The sequence below is a fragment of the Orcinus orca genome, chromosome 11, assembly GCF_937001465.1.
Source record: "Orcinus orca chromosome 11, mOrcOrc1.1, whole genome shotgun sequence".
Taxonomy (NCBI): Eukaryota; Metazoa; Chordata; class Mammalia; order Artiodactyla; family Delphinidae; genus Orcinus; species Orcinus orca.
Window position 1 is genome coordinate 42227809 of NC_064569.1, and position 16861 is coordinate 42244669.

General features: G+C 51.2%; 1 protein-coding gene across 2 annotated transcripts in view; it reads right to left on the bottom strand.

Annotated features, from left to right (window-relative positions):
• Positions 1-1040: 1040 nt before the first annotated feature.
• LOC101271277 (keratin, type II cytoskeletal 5) overlaps positions 1041-16861 on the bottom strand; it is a 95508-nt gene continuing 79687 nt past the window's right edge. The window contains exons 1-9 of one of the 2 annotated variants that reach the window (XM_004274288.3): positions 6941-7613; positions 6142-6356; positions 5321-5381; positions 5115-5210; positions 3880-4044; positions 3390-3515; positions 2934-3154; positions 2128-2159; positions 1041-1666 (exon numbers count right to left, since the gene is read on the bottom strand). In XM_004274288.3, coding sequence (XP_004274336.1) covers positions 1389-1666; positions 2128-2159; positions 2934-3154; positions 3390-3515; positions 3880-4044; positions 5115-5210; positions 5321-5381; positions 6142-6356; positions 6941-7501 — 1755 coding nt within the window. In that variant the 5' untranslated portion in view covers positions 7502-7613 and the 3' untranslated portion in view covers positions 1041-1388. Of the gene's footprint in view, positions 1667-2127; positions 2160-2933; positions 3155-3389; positions 3516-3879; positions 4045-5114; positions 5211-5320; positions 5382-6141; positions 6357-6940; positions 7614-16861 lie in introns of those variants that run through there. The other variant, XM_049694109.1, reaches the window with a different exon arrangement.

Consider the following 16861-nt stretch of genomic DNA (forward strand, 5'->3'; position numbering starts at 1 on the left):
CCCATTAAAGGGAATATATTTAGAGAAGGGGTGATTATGCCCACTGTTTCTCCATTCAACAACTCAATTTGGCCTACTTTTAAACTTGGAAAGAATAAAGGTGCCTGGCAGTGGATTACCACAACCCTAATGCCATGGTCACTCCCGTTAAGGCTCACTATCCAATATGATTGAAATCGCTGACTCTGTTCAATCAGCAACTGGTAAATATTTTGCTCTTGTGGATTTGGCTAATAATGTTCTGTTCAGTAGCCATTGCAACAGCCTCTCCATCACAGTTTGCTTTCACCTCGGAAGGGGCACAATCCACCTCTACCCAGACGCTGGTGAGGTACCTCAACAGCCCTGCCATCACACACAGTCTTTGCAGGAAAGATCTTAAATGCATCTGACTTTCCCCAGGAGCATAGGTATGATATTGCATTGATAAGTCCCTCTTCAAAAAGATTCATTAAACATACCCATTCAGGACCAAAAAGACTCACAAAGAAGTTCAGAAAAAGAGGATGGGCCATTGTCCAACACATAGTGCAAGTTCCGGTCACCTCCATTAAATTCTTGAAATTATTCGCTAATCCGAGGGCTACTTCATCCCTGACTCTGTTAAGAAACTATAAGCTATTGACACTCTCAGCACCCACATTATTAGAACAGGCCCAATATCTTTTAGGCCTTTGTGGGGTTTCGAGGCAACATATTCCTATTTACAAATTTGACTTAAGCGCGTTATGTCGTTACTTGCAAGTTGGCCCACCTTCACTGGGGCCCCCCTCCAACAAACAGCTCTATAATCTGTCCAAACTGTGAAACAAAGAACCCTACCCTTCACGCCCTCTAGAGACTCCTTCATTCTAGAGGATTTAGCATCCACCTCTCATGCCTCCTGGAGTCTCTAGACCACCCACGAGGACTACTTTCCCTCCAAGGCCATTCTGTCTCCCTGTGAATCATCAAAGGAACAAATCACACCTGGACAGATGGACCCGCAGGGGTTCTCTAGGTTGGTTGTAGATCTTGAAAAAACAATTCTTCCCAACAGCTTATATTATAAAAGCATTTTATTGAACACACTCTGGAGATAGGCCAGATGGGATTGGGGTAGGGACTCTGTTTTGATGGTTTTGATACTGGAAAACATTGGATTCTTCTGTCACCCAGGACCAGGCTGTAGAGATCCAAAGGCTAACTGCAAGCAGAGCATAGAATCAGGACACAGAAGGCTAGAGACTGGAGGCTGGGCCTTTCATGAACCAAAGAATGTGGGTCTGCGATAGACTTGGTCGACTAGACTCCAGAAAAAGAGAAAACTTGGCTGGGACCACCACCTAGAAGAGGCTGTTGCCATGGCTGGCTTCTGCACTTGGGAGATAGTGACCTGCTGCAGGCTCTTAGCTCTTGAAGCTCTTCCGGGAGGAGGAGGTGGTGGAGACAAACTTGACATTGGAGCTGCTGCCCCCGCCACTGCCAAAGCCCAGGCTTCGGCCACTGCCCGCACTGAAGCTGGAGCCCCCCACACCGAGCCCACTGCCTAGGCCGGTGCCCCCGCTGCTGCTGGAGTAGAAGCCGCTGCTGCCTCCGCCAAGGCCGCCGCCAAGACCACCGCCAAGGCTGCTGCCAAAGCTGCCGCCACCGCCGTAGGCAGAGGAGACGGTGTTCGTGACAAAAGCTGTGGAGAAAGGAGGGAGAACCTGGTGAGACCAGTCGGCCAGATTAGAGCCTAGGCATCTAACTTATTTGATCCTGCTGGTGTCGGCACTGTACTTGGCCCCTTTTACAGAGTAGCAGATGAGCTAAGTCATTTAGTGAAGATCCCTAACAGAAAGCTGGTGAACACAGTAGGCAAGGGACAGTGCTAAGTCATCAGGGGATGGGGGTCAGGGCAAGGCAGGGGAACAGGGTCCAAGACAGGTGAGATACAGGGCCTGCTCTTTAGGAGATAAGAAATGAGCCCCGTTGCTTCCTGTCTCAAACTGTGTTCTTTCTCCTCCACCACCTGCTTCTCACTAAGTGTATTAAATAACCATTTTGGGGATGGGAGTGTCTGGCATCTAGAAATAGCAGGATTCTGAGTTGGCGTCAAGTACCCCATATTGTCATCATTGTTAATGTCTGTTCAAAGTTACTTACAGATGTTGACTGGTCCAATTCCTTCACTCAGTCTAAAAGGGGAAAAATTGAAATAAGAGTTAAAAACTCCCCCCAAAGACAGCATTAGTCTGCATGGATAACTCCCATAGTCATGTTTAGAACTTGTTTTCTGAGCAAGGAGACCGCATGCCAGAAAAACTGCTTAAATTAGAGAAAGAGACAGTTCTCTGGAGGGACTTCCCAAGGAAGAGGTCTTGATCTAGAAACAGGTTATCAAAGGAAGCTTATAATTCACACTGTCCTCTACCCATTATATGGAAAACGTGAGGAAGAGGCTGTGGGAACTGTGAATATGTAGGAAGCAGTTTTTGCCTTGTAGGAGCTTACATTCTGTGAGAAGACGGCCCGGACAGAAATACTTCAGACAGGACGTAGGTGGTGGGCAGTGTTAGAAGATTGAAGAAAACCCAAGTAGTTTGAGAATCCAAAGGCAGGTGAATTTAACTCAGATGGAGTAATCATGAAAGGCTTCCTGAAGGAAGAAGCACTTGAAGAATGGGGAAGACATTTGCTGGGTTGCTTGGTTGTTTGAAGGAGAGGCAGCATTCAAGAATACTGGTGGTGGGAATAGGGTCAGAAAGTGAGTTGAGGTCACATTGTGTAGGTCAGCTGTATGCCCAGGTGTCAGATTGGATTGGATTGGATCATTGATTAATGATGGATAATCATCATGCACAAGAGAGTGGCCACCTGTGTGTGTGTTTGACACCCTGCAGTGAAGAAGCAGCTCCATTTTATCAAATGTGAGGCCATCGTGTGCTCGTGATGTTGGCCGTGTCACGCACCTGCACTCCTCGCCCTCCAGCAGCTTCCTGTAGGTGGCGATCTCCACGTCCAGGGCCAGCTTGGTGTTCATGAGCTCCTGGTAGTCCTTCAGTAGCCGTGCCATGTCCTGCTTGGCCTTCTGCAGGGCGTCCTCCAGCCCGGACAGCTTGTTCCTGGCGTCCTTGAGGGCCAGCTCCCCACGCTGCTCTGCATCGGCGACAGCGTTCTGCAGGTTGGAACACTAGAGAGGAAGGAAGGAAGAGTAGGGACACTTTAGAGGCTGAGCTGGGCCTCAAGTGTCTCTTTCTGAGAAACCAGAGAGAAACCAGCACATTTGTCCTGGTCTCATGGTGGATGGTGGAATATTGAAATGCTGGTACTTGCTCCAGCTCTGTGTGTGTATGTGTGTGTATACTTAGAAAACATAAAATAAGACAAAATAGGTCTCCCTTTCAAAGCTCAGGCTCCTTCCCTACCTGCTTCTTGACGTTGTCAATATCGGATCTCATCCTCTGGATCATCCTGTTCATCTCGGAGATCTCTTGCTTGGTGTTGCGGAGATCGTCGCCATGCCGGCCCGCAGTCAGCTGCAGCTCCTCGTACTGATGCCACCAGAAAAGAGGAAAGAGTCCATTTATATGAGGATGGAAACACTTTCCCAGGTTCACAGGTGGGAGCTACCAAGAGGTGGCAAGTGGTGTAGTTACTGGGTGCCCGGGGCTGGTCTTCAATAACTTGCTTTTGCCTTTGCTTTTCTAGAGACACTGGTGTGAAACTCAGTGAGATTCTCTTTAATGTTCTTGAATTTATGTGGCAAATGCATGCATGACTGTTCCCATAACTCCTCCCAGTAGGCCTCAGCCAATCTCAGGAGCCACATCCTTAGCATTTGGTCATGGCCTGGAATCCTAGACACGTGTCCATCCCTCGCTCAGGACACACTTGCACATTCGCCACAGCACCCACCTTGGTCTGGTACCAGGACTCGGCTTCTGTGCGGCTGCGGTTGGCGATCTCCTCGTACTGGGCCTTGACCTCGGCGATGATGCTGTCCAGGTCCAGGCAGCGGTTGTTGTCCATGGACAGGACCACAGACGTGTCTGAGATGTGCGTCTGTATCTGGGACAGCTCCTGCAGGGAGATTTCAAGTTAGTCATGTGAGTCCATGTTATTTAATAACAGGTCCATTCTAATCTTCTACTCATTGTACTATGTCGACTTGAGAAAAATAAGAATAACCACCTACGTAAAAAACTTAGGTCAGTTAATAAATAATCCAAATCACTACTAAATCTATTTTTGTTTAATTTAACAACTCTGAACATCAAGAAACCCCTACCGTGTAACCTCTCAGACTTGAATCTTCTTAGGTCATAACTTATTTTAAACAAAATTGAGTTATTTGTAGTGAGGTGGATGGACTTAGAGACTGTCATACAGAGTGAAGTAAGTCAGAAAGAGAAAAACAAATATGGTATGCTAACACATATGTATGGAATCTAAAAAAAATGGTTCTGAAGAACATAGGGGCAGGACAGGAATAAAGATGCAGACGTAGAGAATGGACTTGAGGACACGGGGAGGGGGAAGGGTAAGCTGGGACGAAGTGAGAGAGTGGCATGGACATATATACACTACCAAATGTAAAATAGACAGCTAGTGGGAAGCAGCCGCATAGCACAGGGAGATCAGCTCAGTGCTTTGTGACCACCTAGAGGGGTGGGATAGGGAGGGTGGGAGGGAGACCACAAGAGGGATGGGATATGGGGATATATGTATACGTATAGCTGATTTACTTTGTTATACAGCAGCAACTAACTCAACAATGTAAAGCAATTACACTCCAATAAAGATGTTAAAAAAGAAAAAAAAAAAAAGAATCTAGTTGTGTGGTCTGTCATGCTGGGAGTAAACAAAGACGGAATGATACTCCAGAAAGGGGAGGTGGCTGGGAAAGGTATACCTGGGGCTCTAATAACTCATTCTAAATCTCACTCTGCAAAATGATTATGAAGAGTTCTTTTGCTTTAAATTTGACTTAAAAAAAAGAATTGGCTTTATTAAGTACTGTGAATAGTACTAAAGGAGTAGGAAAGACAAAAATGTGCCCATAGCTTACGAACCACTGAAAGTCACTTAACCCTGGAGACCCTAATCCCTGTGACCATCTCTCTGGGTCCCAAATAGGGGGCATTTCTTACTGCCTCAAAGAACATCTTCAAGAAGTTGATCTCGTCCATCAGTGCCTCGACCTTGGCCTCTAGTTCCACCTTGTTCATGTAGGCGGCATCCACATCCTAGAGAAACAGGGATAGTTGGCACTGCACCCCATTTCCGCCCTGACTTAAATGAACAATACCTTAAGTGAGCATAACCACAGGCAACAGTTTCTCTGCTACCCACATACCTTCTTCAGCATCACAAACTCATTCTCGGCGGTGGTACGCTTGTTGATTTCATCTTCATACCTGGTGATAAAAAGGATGAGAAGTGCTTATCAGAGGATGAGGGCTGGGGTCTGTACTGCATAAAGTCAACTGTGAGCCTGCTTTCCCGCCAAAAGGGGCTTCTCACATCATATAGGCAGAGAGAGAGGGACAGTGGGAGCATGAGTCTTTGGGCAAGGTCCTTACCCATTAGGGTACTGTTTTCTCTATAATTGCCTAGCAGATAACTATTCTTTTATTGCTATAATTCAGTTGCTTCAAGAACATTCCTGTAGAAAAGCTATGCTGTTTCTCTACAACTCCACATCTAGTCAATTTCTCTAATGCTTTTTTTTTTTCAGCTTTCATAGCCTTTGAAAAAAAACAAAATATTAGCAACCCAGCTGCTGGTTCATAAGGACTAAAGAAATACTTTGAGCCACCAAACTAGGTTACGTCATCAGTTCCTGCTTTGGGGGGAATCCATCAAAAAGCCAATGCTGTGTACTTGGAGTGTATTGGGGAGAAAAGCCCCATAAAGTAAGGATTACATGACTGCTTTTTCCACTAGGTGGTACCAAGGGTGCTGAGTTTGTTACTCTGGCTGGAGGCTAAGTGCCTTGCAGAGAGACTGAGCTTGCAGCTAGAACTTTCTAAACACCGACCTGGATTTTTTCCAGTACTTTAGGTGTCCATGGAAGGTATATGTTTTCACCCCTTGGGAAAGGCATAAGCAGTAGTCTGGTTATAAAGTACATCTGGTGCCAAGACCCGCCCTTGTCTCCACTCCACCCCAACTCACTTGTTCTTGAAGTCTTCCACCAAGTCCTGCATGTTTCTCAGCTCTGAGTCCAGGCGGCCTCTCTCCCCCAGGATACCATCCAGCTGTCTCCTGAGATTGTTGGTGTACTGCTCAAACAAAGGCTCCAGGTTCTGCCTCACGGTCTTGGTGCTCTGCTCCTGCAGCAGAGCCCACTTGGTTTCCAGGACCTTGTTCTGCTGCTCCAGGAACCGCACCTGGAAGGGACAGAGTTCGAAGATGGACAAACTTGGATTTCGTGTTTCAGTGGTCAATTTCCCAGTTTCCCTCCCATCTCATTCTGTCCCCCTAAACCTTCCCATGATGGGCAGTGCTTGTACCTGGGCCCCAGAGGGCAGGTCCAGAGTGAAGCATCTAAACTCACTCTTCTAGGGGAGACAGGACACTTCTCCAGGGCACAGATAGCACTGGGCACGGCTGGGCAGAGAGTGGCCTGGTGTAGGGGTGGCTGCAAAAGCACTCGGGCTGCTGCCCAGTGAATTCATCCACCTTTCTGTGCAATCAGCCCTGTTACCTGGAGCACAGACTATATCTCTGCCCAACAGTAAGCAAGGATCCCTTGTGTGTTTATCTCTGAAGGGGAAGAATTAAGACCTTCTCTTCCAAGCTGCCAGTCTAATTAAGAAAGCAGGCCACAAATCCAGGACACAGAAACAAAGAGAAAAACATAACTGCAAACTATGAAGATATTTGCACAAAGTCAGGAAATTGCCCCTCTTTCCACTTTCTTTGGCACTTATTCCACACTCATAGCGGTTTTTCACAAAAAATCATGGCTCACCTTGTCGATGAAGGAGGCGAACCTGTTGTTGAGGGTCTTGATCTGCTCCCGCTCCTCGGTCCTGACCCGCTGGATGTTGGGGTCAATTTGCAGGTTGAGGGGAGTCAGGAGACTCTGGTTGATGGTGACCTCTTGGATGCCTCCAGGGGGGCAGACGGAGAAGCCAGAGCCCCCATATCCCCCACCAAAGCCAGCTCCACCACTGAGCCCAAAGCCACCACCAGCTCCACCGCCAAAACCAAATCCACCCCCAGCTCCACCTCCAAAGCCATAGCCGCCTCCGGCACCGGTGGCACAACCTCGGTTCCTGAAGCCACCACCGCTACTGCTGATGGAGATCCTCTTGGAGCCCCCCAGGTTGTAGAGGCTCCGGCTGCCATAGCCGCCCGTGCCGTAAGCACCCCCAAGGCTGACCCTGCCAAAGCCGCCACCTCCACCCCCACCCCCGGACCGGGACACGGAGGTGAAACTGGTGCGGGAGACAGACGGGGTGATGGCAGAGGCGGTGCTGAAGCTACGGTTGCCCCCGCTCCGGAAGGACACACTCGACTGGCGAGACATGATGGCTTGTTCCTAGTGGAGCAAGAGTAGTGGGCACTAGCGGTCTGGAGGTGCTGCAGAGAAAGAACAGAGCAGGAGAGCACGCAGAAGGTGGCTCTGTTAGCCAGGAGCGGCAAGCCACCCTTTTATCCTCTAGACCTGGGCTGGGCGAGAGAGTTGTTGAGCTGTGAATGATTAAGTGGGCTGGGCATGCCTGAAGGGCAGCTGTGAGCTCACCGGCACACCTGCACAGCGGTGTGGGGTGCAAACACTTTCTTCCTGGCAGGCTCTGCTCAGGTAGGGATAAACTTGCCTTGCAGCCCAGATGTCTTGGCAGCAAACCTCTCTTCACTGTGGGAGCCCAGGGCTGTGAGTAGCCCAAAGAAGCAACGGGGCATTTGGCCAATGTCCTGAAGGATCCTTCCAGGACCAGGGATGTCAAGCATCCCAGCATGGTGTACACTGTCCATGAACAGGAGGCTAGGGGGGCAGAGCGAGTCCCCCACTGGCAGTGGTCTGCTTTGCTTACTCCCCTAATGAGAGGTTGTTTCAGGGATTTCAGCCCTTGGAAAGCCAAGTGTGGCCTGATATCTCAGCTCTGTGCCAGAGGGGAAAATTGACTCCGGTCCTCTACTGCAAAATTTCCTTTCCTTGAGGAGGCAGTTATCCCAGAGCCCACTGGGCAGACTCTCCTGCAAGGTTCAGGCCAGAAAGACTCCCCAAGCCCCAAGCTCCAGAAACAGAGTATGGGGGAGACCCCCAGCCCCAGGTCTGTCCCACTTTGTTCTCTGCCCGGGCAGACCCATCCCTCCACAACGCCTCCTAATTCAGCCTTTTCTGTGACATTGAACTTTTCCCTTGCTCTTTGGCCTGGCCAGGACCCTGTGGGTTTAAGTAAACCCAGGTGTCCCATGCAATCAATAGCCCTCCCTGCGAAGTCCTGAGACTCTGCCTGGCAGTCACGTCTCTCTTCATGGGGAGTTCCTCTGCCGGCTCCCCAGAACCCCAGGTGTGTCCCAGCAAGCCCTCAGTGATTCCACTAGGGAAGAAATGAGTCATCGTATCTGTTGGTACAGGCTGAAGGCCACCACAAACACATACCTACAGGAGCTTCTATTCTCATTAGGAACATGTTGAGAGTTGGCTGCTCTGTTAAACCAGTGAACCACCCTGTTCCAAGCAACGGGAATTGCTGGGCTTTCTTGAGCTTCAGCCCGAACCCTCCTTCAGGGCCTGGAGAATGGAAAAGGAATTCTAAATCTATGGATCGTCCTGCCAGAGAGACTAGAAGGGGCAGGTTTGGGCGACCAGAGAGCTGGCCTAACAATCTGCTAAAGTTGTCTTAGAAAGCCCCCATGTCCCACCTCCCAGGAAGACCCCTCTTCAAAGCTTGTCCGGATCGGCTATATGGTACCAGACGGAGGACAAGTGGTCTGCTTGGGTTCTATAAGTGTCTGTCTTAGATCACACCCCGTCTTTTTGGCTGCAGACCTGAGCGGGCTCACATCTCTTCATCCCCAGAACAGAAGCAGGACTCTCAGGCAGTGCCTCGGCCATTAAGAGCTGTGAGCAGGGCCGGGGGGCACCCCAGGGCTGGGGCTGGAGGAAGGGGTAGGGTGAGGGTGGGTTTGAAACCTTGAGGCTAAGGAGGTACGTCCTCAAGGGTAAAGGAGTGAGGACCCAGCCGTGGCTTAGGAATCCCCAGTCGGGGCCTGCAGCTTGCCACAAGGCAGCCCTGGCTGTGGAAAAATGACTCGGAGCCGCTGGAGACCAGCCGAGAGGTGATTGCTCATCAGAGGCTGTGGTGAGAAAGCAGTGGACGAGCAAATCCAGGCAGACAGGTCAATGGCCAGAGCTGGCCTTACAGGTCTTGGGCAATGAGGTTTGGTTGCCTCCCTCCCTGAAGGATTCCTGAGATACTCAAAGATACATTTTACTGAGCTTGTCAATTTAACACTTTCTTGCCTCTCAGAGAACAGACGTGAGTGTCTTGGGGGCCCTGAGACTTATGGGTAGATTCTCAGCCCCTGACAGAACAGATCTGGGGACTCCTAGCACGAGTCCTCTTTCTCCAATGGAAGGTTACTGTCAGGGTATGTCCCCCCGCTGCCCACCCACACCAACACACACACATCCTGGGTCTAGTCTCCACTGCCCTTGGGAAGCCCCACCCTCCTAAGACACCAGAACATTTGCTTCTCCCCATTCCTCCTCCTCTCAGGAAGGAGCAGGCCTCGGTGGAACAGGAATGCATTCTGGCCAGCCTGAGGGTGGCTGGAGTGTGCCAAGCTCAGATCAGATGCCAGGGACAAGTCACTGTGGCTGGGAGTGTTTGCATGCCTCACTCGGGGAAAAGCATCTCTCTCTGTGGGAACTCTCCCCCAAGCAGGCAGGGCAGCCCCTCCCACAATGCCAGACCCGGATGGCTACAAATAGTGGCGATGCTCCCCTGGGGAACCAGGCCCCAGCACCACTACAGTGTGGGAGAGTCCCACCCCAGCCTGGAATTTCACCGTGGCAGGAAAAGAGATTACACAGAGCTTGCCGAGCTTTTCTGCCAGGCATTCTCACAGAGAGAGTTACCAAGGCTTGGCAGGACACGTTAATTAGCTTCTCCAGGCATCATTTTCCTCATCAGCAAGAGGCAAGTGCAGGACTGAAGGAGCTGCAGCAGCTGTCCCTGCTGGTCTTCGTGTCAGAGGGGGACAGGGGCAACTGCCTTGTCCTCCCTCATAAGGTGTGCGAACGTAGAACACGGGCAGCATTTGTCCACAGGGACGCACCTCACAGACAAGGCAGGGAGTAGGATTGGTCCAGGTGACCGTGGGACAAGGATTAGGCAAATCCTGTGATCCCAGCCTAGAGCTCCCTCCACGGATCCCCCAGTGCTATATGTGTGCCTTTCATAGAAGACGATGGAATGGACATATTTAACGGGAGATGGTTTGGCACATGCCCTCTAGGTTTCCCCAGACAGTCGACTCCCCCAGGTTAGGGAGTACACCTGGCTTGCCTTGCCACACCCTCAGCCCAGCCGCACACACTGATGGGGCTCAGCAAACAGTTTCGACTTGAACTGACAGAATAAGGTCATCTCCCTTCCCTAGGTCTTTGTGGGAGGCCCTCCCCAGCCCCATGCCAAGTCCCAGGGTCCTGTCCACCTGCTGCTGTCCCTGGCTTCCCGTCCAGAGAGCAGATCTCTTGTCCCCTTTAGCCTGGGCACCCTCTGAGGACAGAGTTCATGACTCTTCATCCCTTGGACTTCCCTTCATTCCTCTCCCCCAGCCCTCAGCCCCAGCAGCCACGTCCCCCTCCAGGAGAGAAAGAAAGCTGCACTGTCCCTGTCTTTGCGGACCTTCTACCCCATGCTTGTTCAGCACAGACAGTGGGGAGCAATAGTTGGGGCATGAGTCACCTATTCATTGGATGATGGTTAGCTACGGAGCCCGATCCAGCAGAATGGGGGACGGAGCCCAGAGCCAGCCCTCGCAGCTCCTCACAAAGCCCTAGCCTCAGGGAGGAATTGAGGGAAGAATTCTCCTACCTCCACCCAAAGCCAGAGGGAACTCTGTGTCCCAGCTTTGATCTCAGATGCTGGATTCTCAGAACTGCAGGGGCAGAGAGGAGTCGGGCCCCTTTGCGGATGGGAGAGCAGGATCCACCACCCTTCCTTCATGTAGCCACATCTGGCAGAGGCTGCCTTGTCGATGCAAGTACCACCCTGCCTCTCTAGGACTCTCACATCTGAGAAGAGACCTGGGTAGAAATGCACATGTCCACAAGTAAAGGAACCACTATGTCTTGGCTTTGGAGGGGTCCCCTGCTGCCATTATCTGGGTCATGGTGACAAGGGGGCCTTTGGAGTTGACTTCTCTTGTGCAAGGGCTTCACACAAATCGTGGGTCCCAGCAGAGGTACAAAAGCCCGTGCCCACCCCCCACCCCAGGCCATGTCTTGGTCCTAATCTAGCCCTTGAATTACTGGGATCCCAGACACAAAGCCCAGCTTTCAACACAGCTTCCCCCACTGGGGCTGGGAGACGCAGCAGGAAAGGGGTCTGGGCTCATTGGAGGAGGCCGTGGGGGCTGGAATGGTAATTTCAAGCTGGCTGGGGTTGACTGGAAGGGTGAGGCCAACATGTAGGGGGCTGTGGGGAGCAGCCTTGGCCCCCACCCCTCAGACTGAGCTGGAGATTGGCACTGGTGGTGCGAGAACCACAGAGCAGAGCTCTCAGCCTCCCTCCAACAGGTCCCTGCAAGTCTGGGGAATGTTCTTTCCTCAGCGGAAGGGTATTTTGCCAAAGGCATAGCAAAGTCGTTGAAAGTCTCCCTCAGTTGATTGAAACTATGGACTGGATATCAACAAACACTTTAATTAGTCAGAGGGACTAAAAAAAGGGACATACAGCAAAAACCTCTGTGCTTTGCTTTCTCATGGAGGGTGGTTTTATTTTTCTTTTAATAAACACTCATATAGGACTTACCATATACCAGGTCCTGTCCTACAAACTCCACATCTGTGAATCTAAAATTGCAAAGAAGGGCTTTTACCATTTTCTTGGCTTTTTCTTTTTTCCTTACACGTGGGTGTGGGCATGCCTGGTACTCCAGGAATTCGCAGACTTTCTCTACAATGAAGAGGCAGGGACATGATTCATTTATACCAGGCTTCTATCCTTATAGGGTCAGAGGTATGCCGGGAAACTTTTTTACATCCCTAACCTCCCCCATGTTTTTTTTTTTTCTTTCCTTCCTGTACTTTCTCTACCTCCAGCATACTAGTGACTTCTCATCCAGGGATGAGGAGATGAAGGTAGAGACGGAAGCTGCCCTCCTGGAGTATGTGTCTGGTGTACCACTTCCTCATCCTGAGGAGGTAGGGCAAGGTGCGGGGACTGAGGCTTGTTTCCATCTCCCAGGTGGTGAGGTCCAATCACTGGGACATGATTCAGTGTAGACAATGATGATACGATAGGGAAGAAAAGAAAGAGACGACAGTGCAGAGGCTGGAGATGTTATCCCTCCCAGGGCTGGTTTCTGAAACACACCTGGAGTTTGGACAGTCCCAGAGGCAAATGGTCGCCTTCCCAGCCTAGCTGCACCCTCTGCACGTGCTCTCAGCTCCTGCACATCCCCCAGGTACACAGACCGCTGGCCTCATCCCTCATCCACTGGGGACCACCAGGCACTGTCCAGGGCTCATGGAACCAGGTTAGTTTTTCCAAGAGAGACACAGCATCAAAGGCACCTGAGAAAAGAAAGAGCACAGGAACACGTGTACCAATCATCTGGTCACTTCTTCTTCCAGCACGTGTGTTTTGAGCAGTTGTGGGGTGCCACGCACTGGGCCACAGTCGGGGTACAGCCATGAACAAGACAGGCCCGGGGGGAGATGCAGGGTCTGAGGACAGGCCTGGGTCCTGCCAGGAGCAGGATGATTTACCCACACCACTCTCCTGGTGACAGGGGGTGGTCATGCCAAGGCGGGCTTAGGGAATCCTGCCTGACTTGGTTTCAGGAAAACTCAGCTCCCACAAGCCATTCCAGGCAAGCCTTGGCCATACTTGCTTATGTGAATCTTCTGACTCTGATTCCTACCTTCACTCTCCCCCTGCCCATCCATGCCCAGGTGTCCACCAGGAACCCATTCCCAGAGGAGGAAGCTGAGTTCAGAGAGGGAAGACCTAACCCCAAATCCCCCAGCAAGCTGCTGTCAGAGCCAGGACAAAGCCAGGGCCCGTCCCACGTGCTGCCATTGCCCTGCGCTGCCTCGCCTGCACCCTAGCAAGAGCCCACACATGTCTCACTCGAGGATGCGTGTCTCGGCCCCCTTCAGAGAACCACTTCCCCAGGCCAGTGTGGAAGGAGCCCTGTGTGTATGAGGCCACTTATGGGTGATGCAAATTTACTGCTTCCCACCTCACCTCCATCCAGAGCCCTGACAGCTTCTGACGCTGTCTTTCCTGGGCAAGACCAGACTCAGGGCGAGACCAGCCTCAGCCAAAGTCAGCACCAGGGCCCTTCCCCAGGGCCCTCGCCTGTGCCAGGCCTCTAGGTCCCGGAGGCTGTGACGCTGACCAAAGATGGGAAGAAGAGTTGTTGATGGAAACCACTTTCTGCCCTGCTCCTCTCCCTACCTCCTACTCCCACTGAGTGAGAATTCACACCTCACTCTGTTTGCCAGGGTTCAGAGCCCCGCAGTGCTCTCTGCTGGCTCTAGTCAAATCGTATCCTCTGAAACAGTTCCAAGGGGTCCCCATTCCACTCACCCATCCTTGGGTTCCCATGGCTGTTCAGCTCCCCACCCAGAGGGATCCATCCATACCCACACCCCAGGGCCTACCTGCTCCCCTGCTTTCCTGCTAAGAGGAGCAGCCAGCTGAGTGCTGGCTCCGTCTCTGTCTCTCTGTCTCTGTGTTTCTCTATCTCTCTCTCTGTCCTGACGTCCCACAGACATGAAGCAAAGACCCAGATGTTTTCTCAGACAGTCTCTTCCAAATGGGGGAGACATGTCTGACGATTGCTAGATGGGGTGCCTCTCTGAAACTCTGAACTTTCCATGATCCCCAAACAGCTCAATGTATGGGTTGGGTCAGTGCCCAGGATGTGTTCTGTGTTAGATAAAAGGCAATAACAACAGCCACACTTATAGAGCACTGACTGTGTGCCAGGCATGGCTCTGGATGTATCAATTCATTTAATCCTTACAACCCCAGGAGATGGGCCTATTATTCATTATCCCTATTTTACAGATGAGAAAACTGAGGCTCAGAGAGGTTAAGTAGATGGCCAGTGACAGAGCCTAGATAGGAATCCGGGTAAGTGTGGCTCCAAGAGCGCTTGTCTTCACCATTGTGAATACTCAAGTTGTTGGCCCGTGACCCTGACTTGACCCTGAAGAGGAGGCCTTTAGCTGCAGCTCTGGTCTCCAGCCAACCTGTGAGGGCAGCAAACACAGAGGGCCTTAGATGCCACCCAGCAGTCAGTGTTCTCGGCGTCTTCCAGCAACCCTTAGGGAGAAGAAGCTCTAGCCTTGAGTGGAGATAGGGGAATGGATCCCTGGGGAGACCCTTCCCCTCTCTGAACTGTCAGAACCTGTGGTGAAGCAGCTGGGACCATGGGGCAAGGTTCCAGTGAATTGGGGTCACTCTATACAATGTTCCTGGGAGTGAAGCTTGGCCTACTGCTGCTCCTCTGCCCACTCCCCTAGCACCAGACACAAAGCAAAGGTTCAGGTGCCTTTGGGGTAGTCTCTTCCAAAGGTCCAGACATGTCTAACAACCTCATGTGTGGACTGGTGCCTTAGTTCAACCTTCAGTTTTTCTTCTATGTCTTGTCTCTCCCATCCTCCAAGGTCCCTGTGGCCAAGACTCCCAGACCGGGCCCCACAGAACTTTGCTCTGAATGAGCAGAGGCCATGAACAGGAAAGGATGAAATGGGGTGACCCAGCCTGATGTTCATTTGCCATTTGTAATCCTTTGGGATGGGCCGAGCTAGCCAGTGGCCTCACAGGTATTACACCAACTCCTTGCGTGAGGCTGCCCCACTCAGAAAAGAAATGAACCCCATTTCATTCAGACAAGTGGCCTTATTTCTTTGGGTGACACTAGGCCTGATTTCTTCTAGCCTCTCTTTGAAATGAATGACCATTGGAGGCTTGCTCTGTGCCTGACATTGAGCTAAGACTTAACATACATTGTCATATTTGCTACTCATGTTACCGATAGACAGTCAAGCATCATTATCCCCATTTTCTGAACCTCAGAAAGGAAATGTGTCTTATCTAAGGTCACACAGCTAATAAGTGTCACACCTGAGAGTTGAGCCCAGGTCTGGCTGGTCCTAGAGCCCGTGTTCTTAACCAGCACACGAGTGGTGGTGTCCAGGGGACCTTGAGGAGCCCAGAACACTCCTGATCTCCATCAGCAGCCCATACACCAAAGCCTCTTTAAAAAAACATACCACCTAAATGAAAACAGTGTGCTCCCGGGCAAACTAGCTCTGAGACCAAGGTTGCCATACAATTGCCTCTCTCTAACTCGATCACAGCTCCTAAACTCTAAGCCCGACCCGTAAGAAAATTCTGAAGACACCATTAGAGCCATCAACACCACAATGCCCCAGCAAGATGGAACTTCCCAACTGTCTGGATCTACAGACCTGAGTGTTCTCCACTGATCCATCACTTCCCAGGCAGTGTATGAGCCAAGGAGTGAACAAAAGCTCCTTTCACGTTGACCCTCCCCCTGCCCCCACATGCCCCGCTTCCCTCCTCAGCATCCCAGGAGTCCCAACCGGTTCCAGAGTTTACCCGAAAGACTTGTCCCACCCATTGGTCTCCTCACCCTCCAGGCCTCCCAGGAAGGGGCAGTCTCACCATTCAGAGCTGGAGAGACACTCAGCAGCTCTCCATGTCTCACAGCCAGAATGTCATGACCTATCCAGCCTCTTGGACAGCCTCCAGCTGACCTGGGCATCCCCGAGGGCTGGGCCCCCTCACTCTGGCGCCAGCCAAGGCCCCCTGCAGGTTGGCACACTGCCCTCAGCAGAGAACAGTAACATGTTATGGTCTGCAAGCCCTCAGACAGAACGTGGCTCCATTGTTCTGAGACTGGAAAACGATCTCATGATAACCCTGTGAATGTAGGTTAGCCCCAGTCTCTCTGAGAAGCGCGGTCCTCTTTTTCTCAAGAACATAGAATAGCTTCTTACTGGCCTTAAACTCACCTCCACATTCCTCTGGGTCCCCCTACTCACCATCCCTCCTACCATCTATGGTAGGCAGAACCATGGCACCCAAAGATGTCCACGCCCTAATCCCCAGAATCTGTGAGTATGGTATTTTACATGGAAAAGGGAAATTAAGGTGCAGAAGGAATTAAGGCTGTTAGTCAGCTGACCTAAAAATTTGGGACACTATCCTAGATTATCTAGGTGGGTCCAATGTAAGCCCAAAGGCCCTTAAATGTGGAGGAAGGAGGCAGGAGGGGGAGGAGGTCAGAGTGATGTCAAGTGAGAACTTGACTACCATTGCCAACTCTGAAGAAGGGAGGAGAGGGGCTGTGAACCAAGGAATGTGGGTGGCCTCTGGAAGGCGGAAAAGGCAAGCAAACAGATTCTCCTCTAGAACCTCCAGAAAACATGTAGCCCTGCCGGCACCCTGATTTTAGCCCAGCGACACTCATTTCAGACTCTGATCTCTAGAACTATGAGATAATAAATTTGTGGTTTTGGTAATTTGTTACAGTAGCAACAGAAAGTAAATACACCATGCTATCCAGATTCTGCTTTGACCAAGGAAATCCACCCTGCATCCTCCACATGCAGGTTACCCTCCGCCCACTTCAAGATGTCTTCCTTGCCTTCTCCACCCAGCCCTGC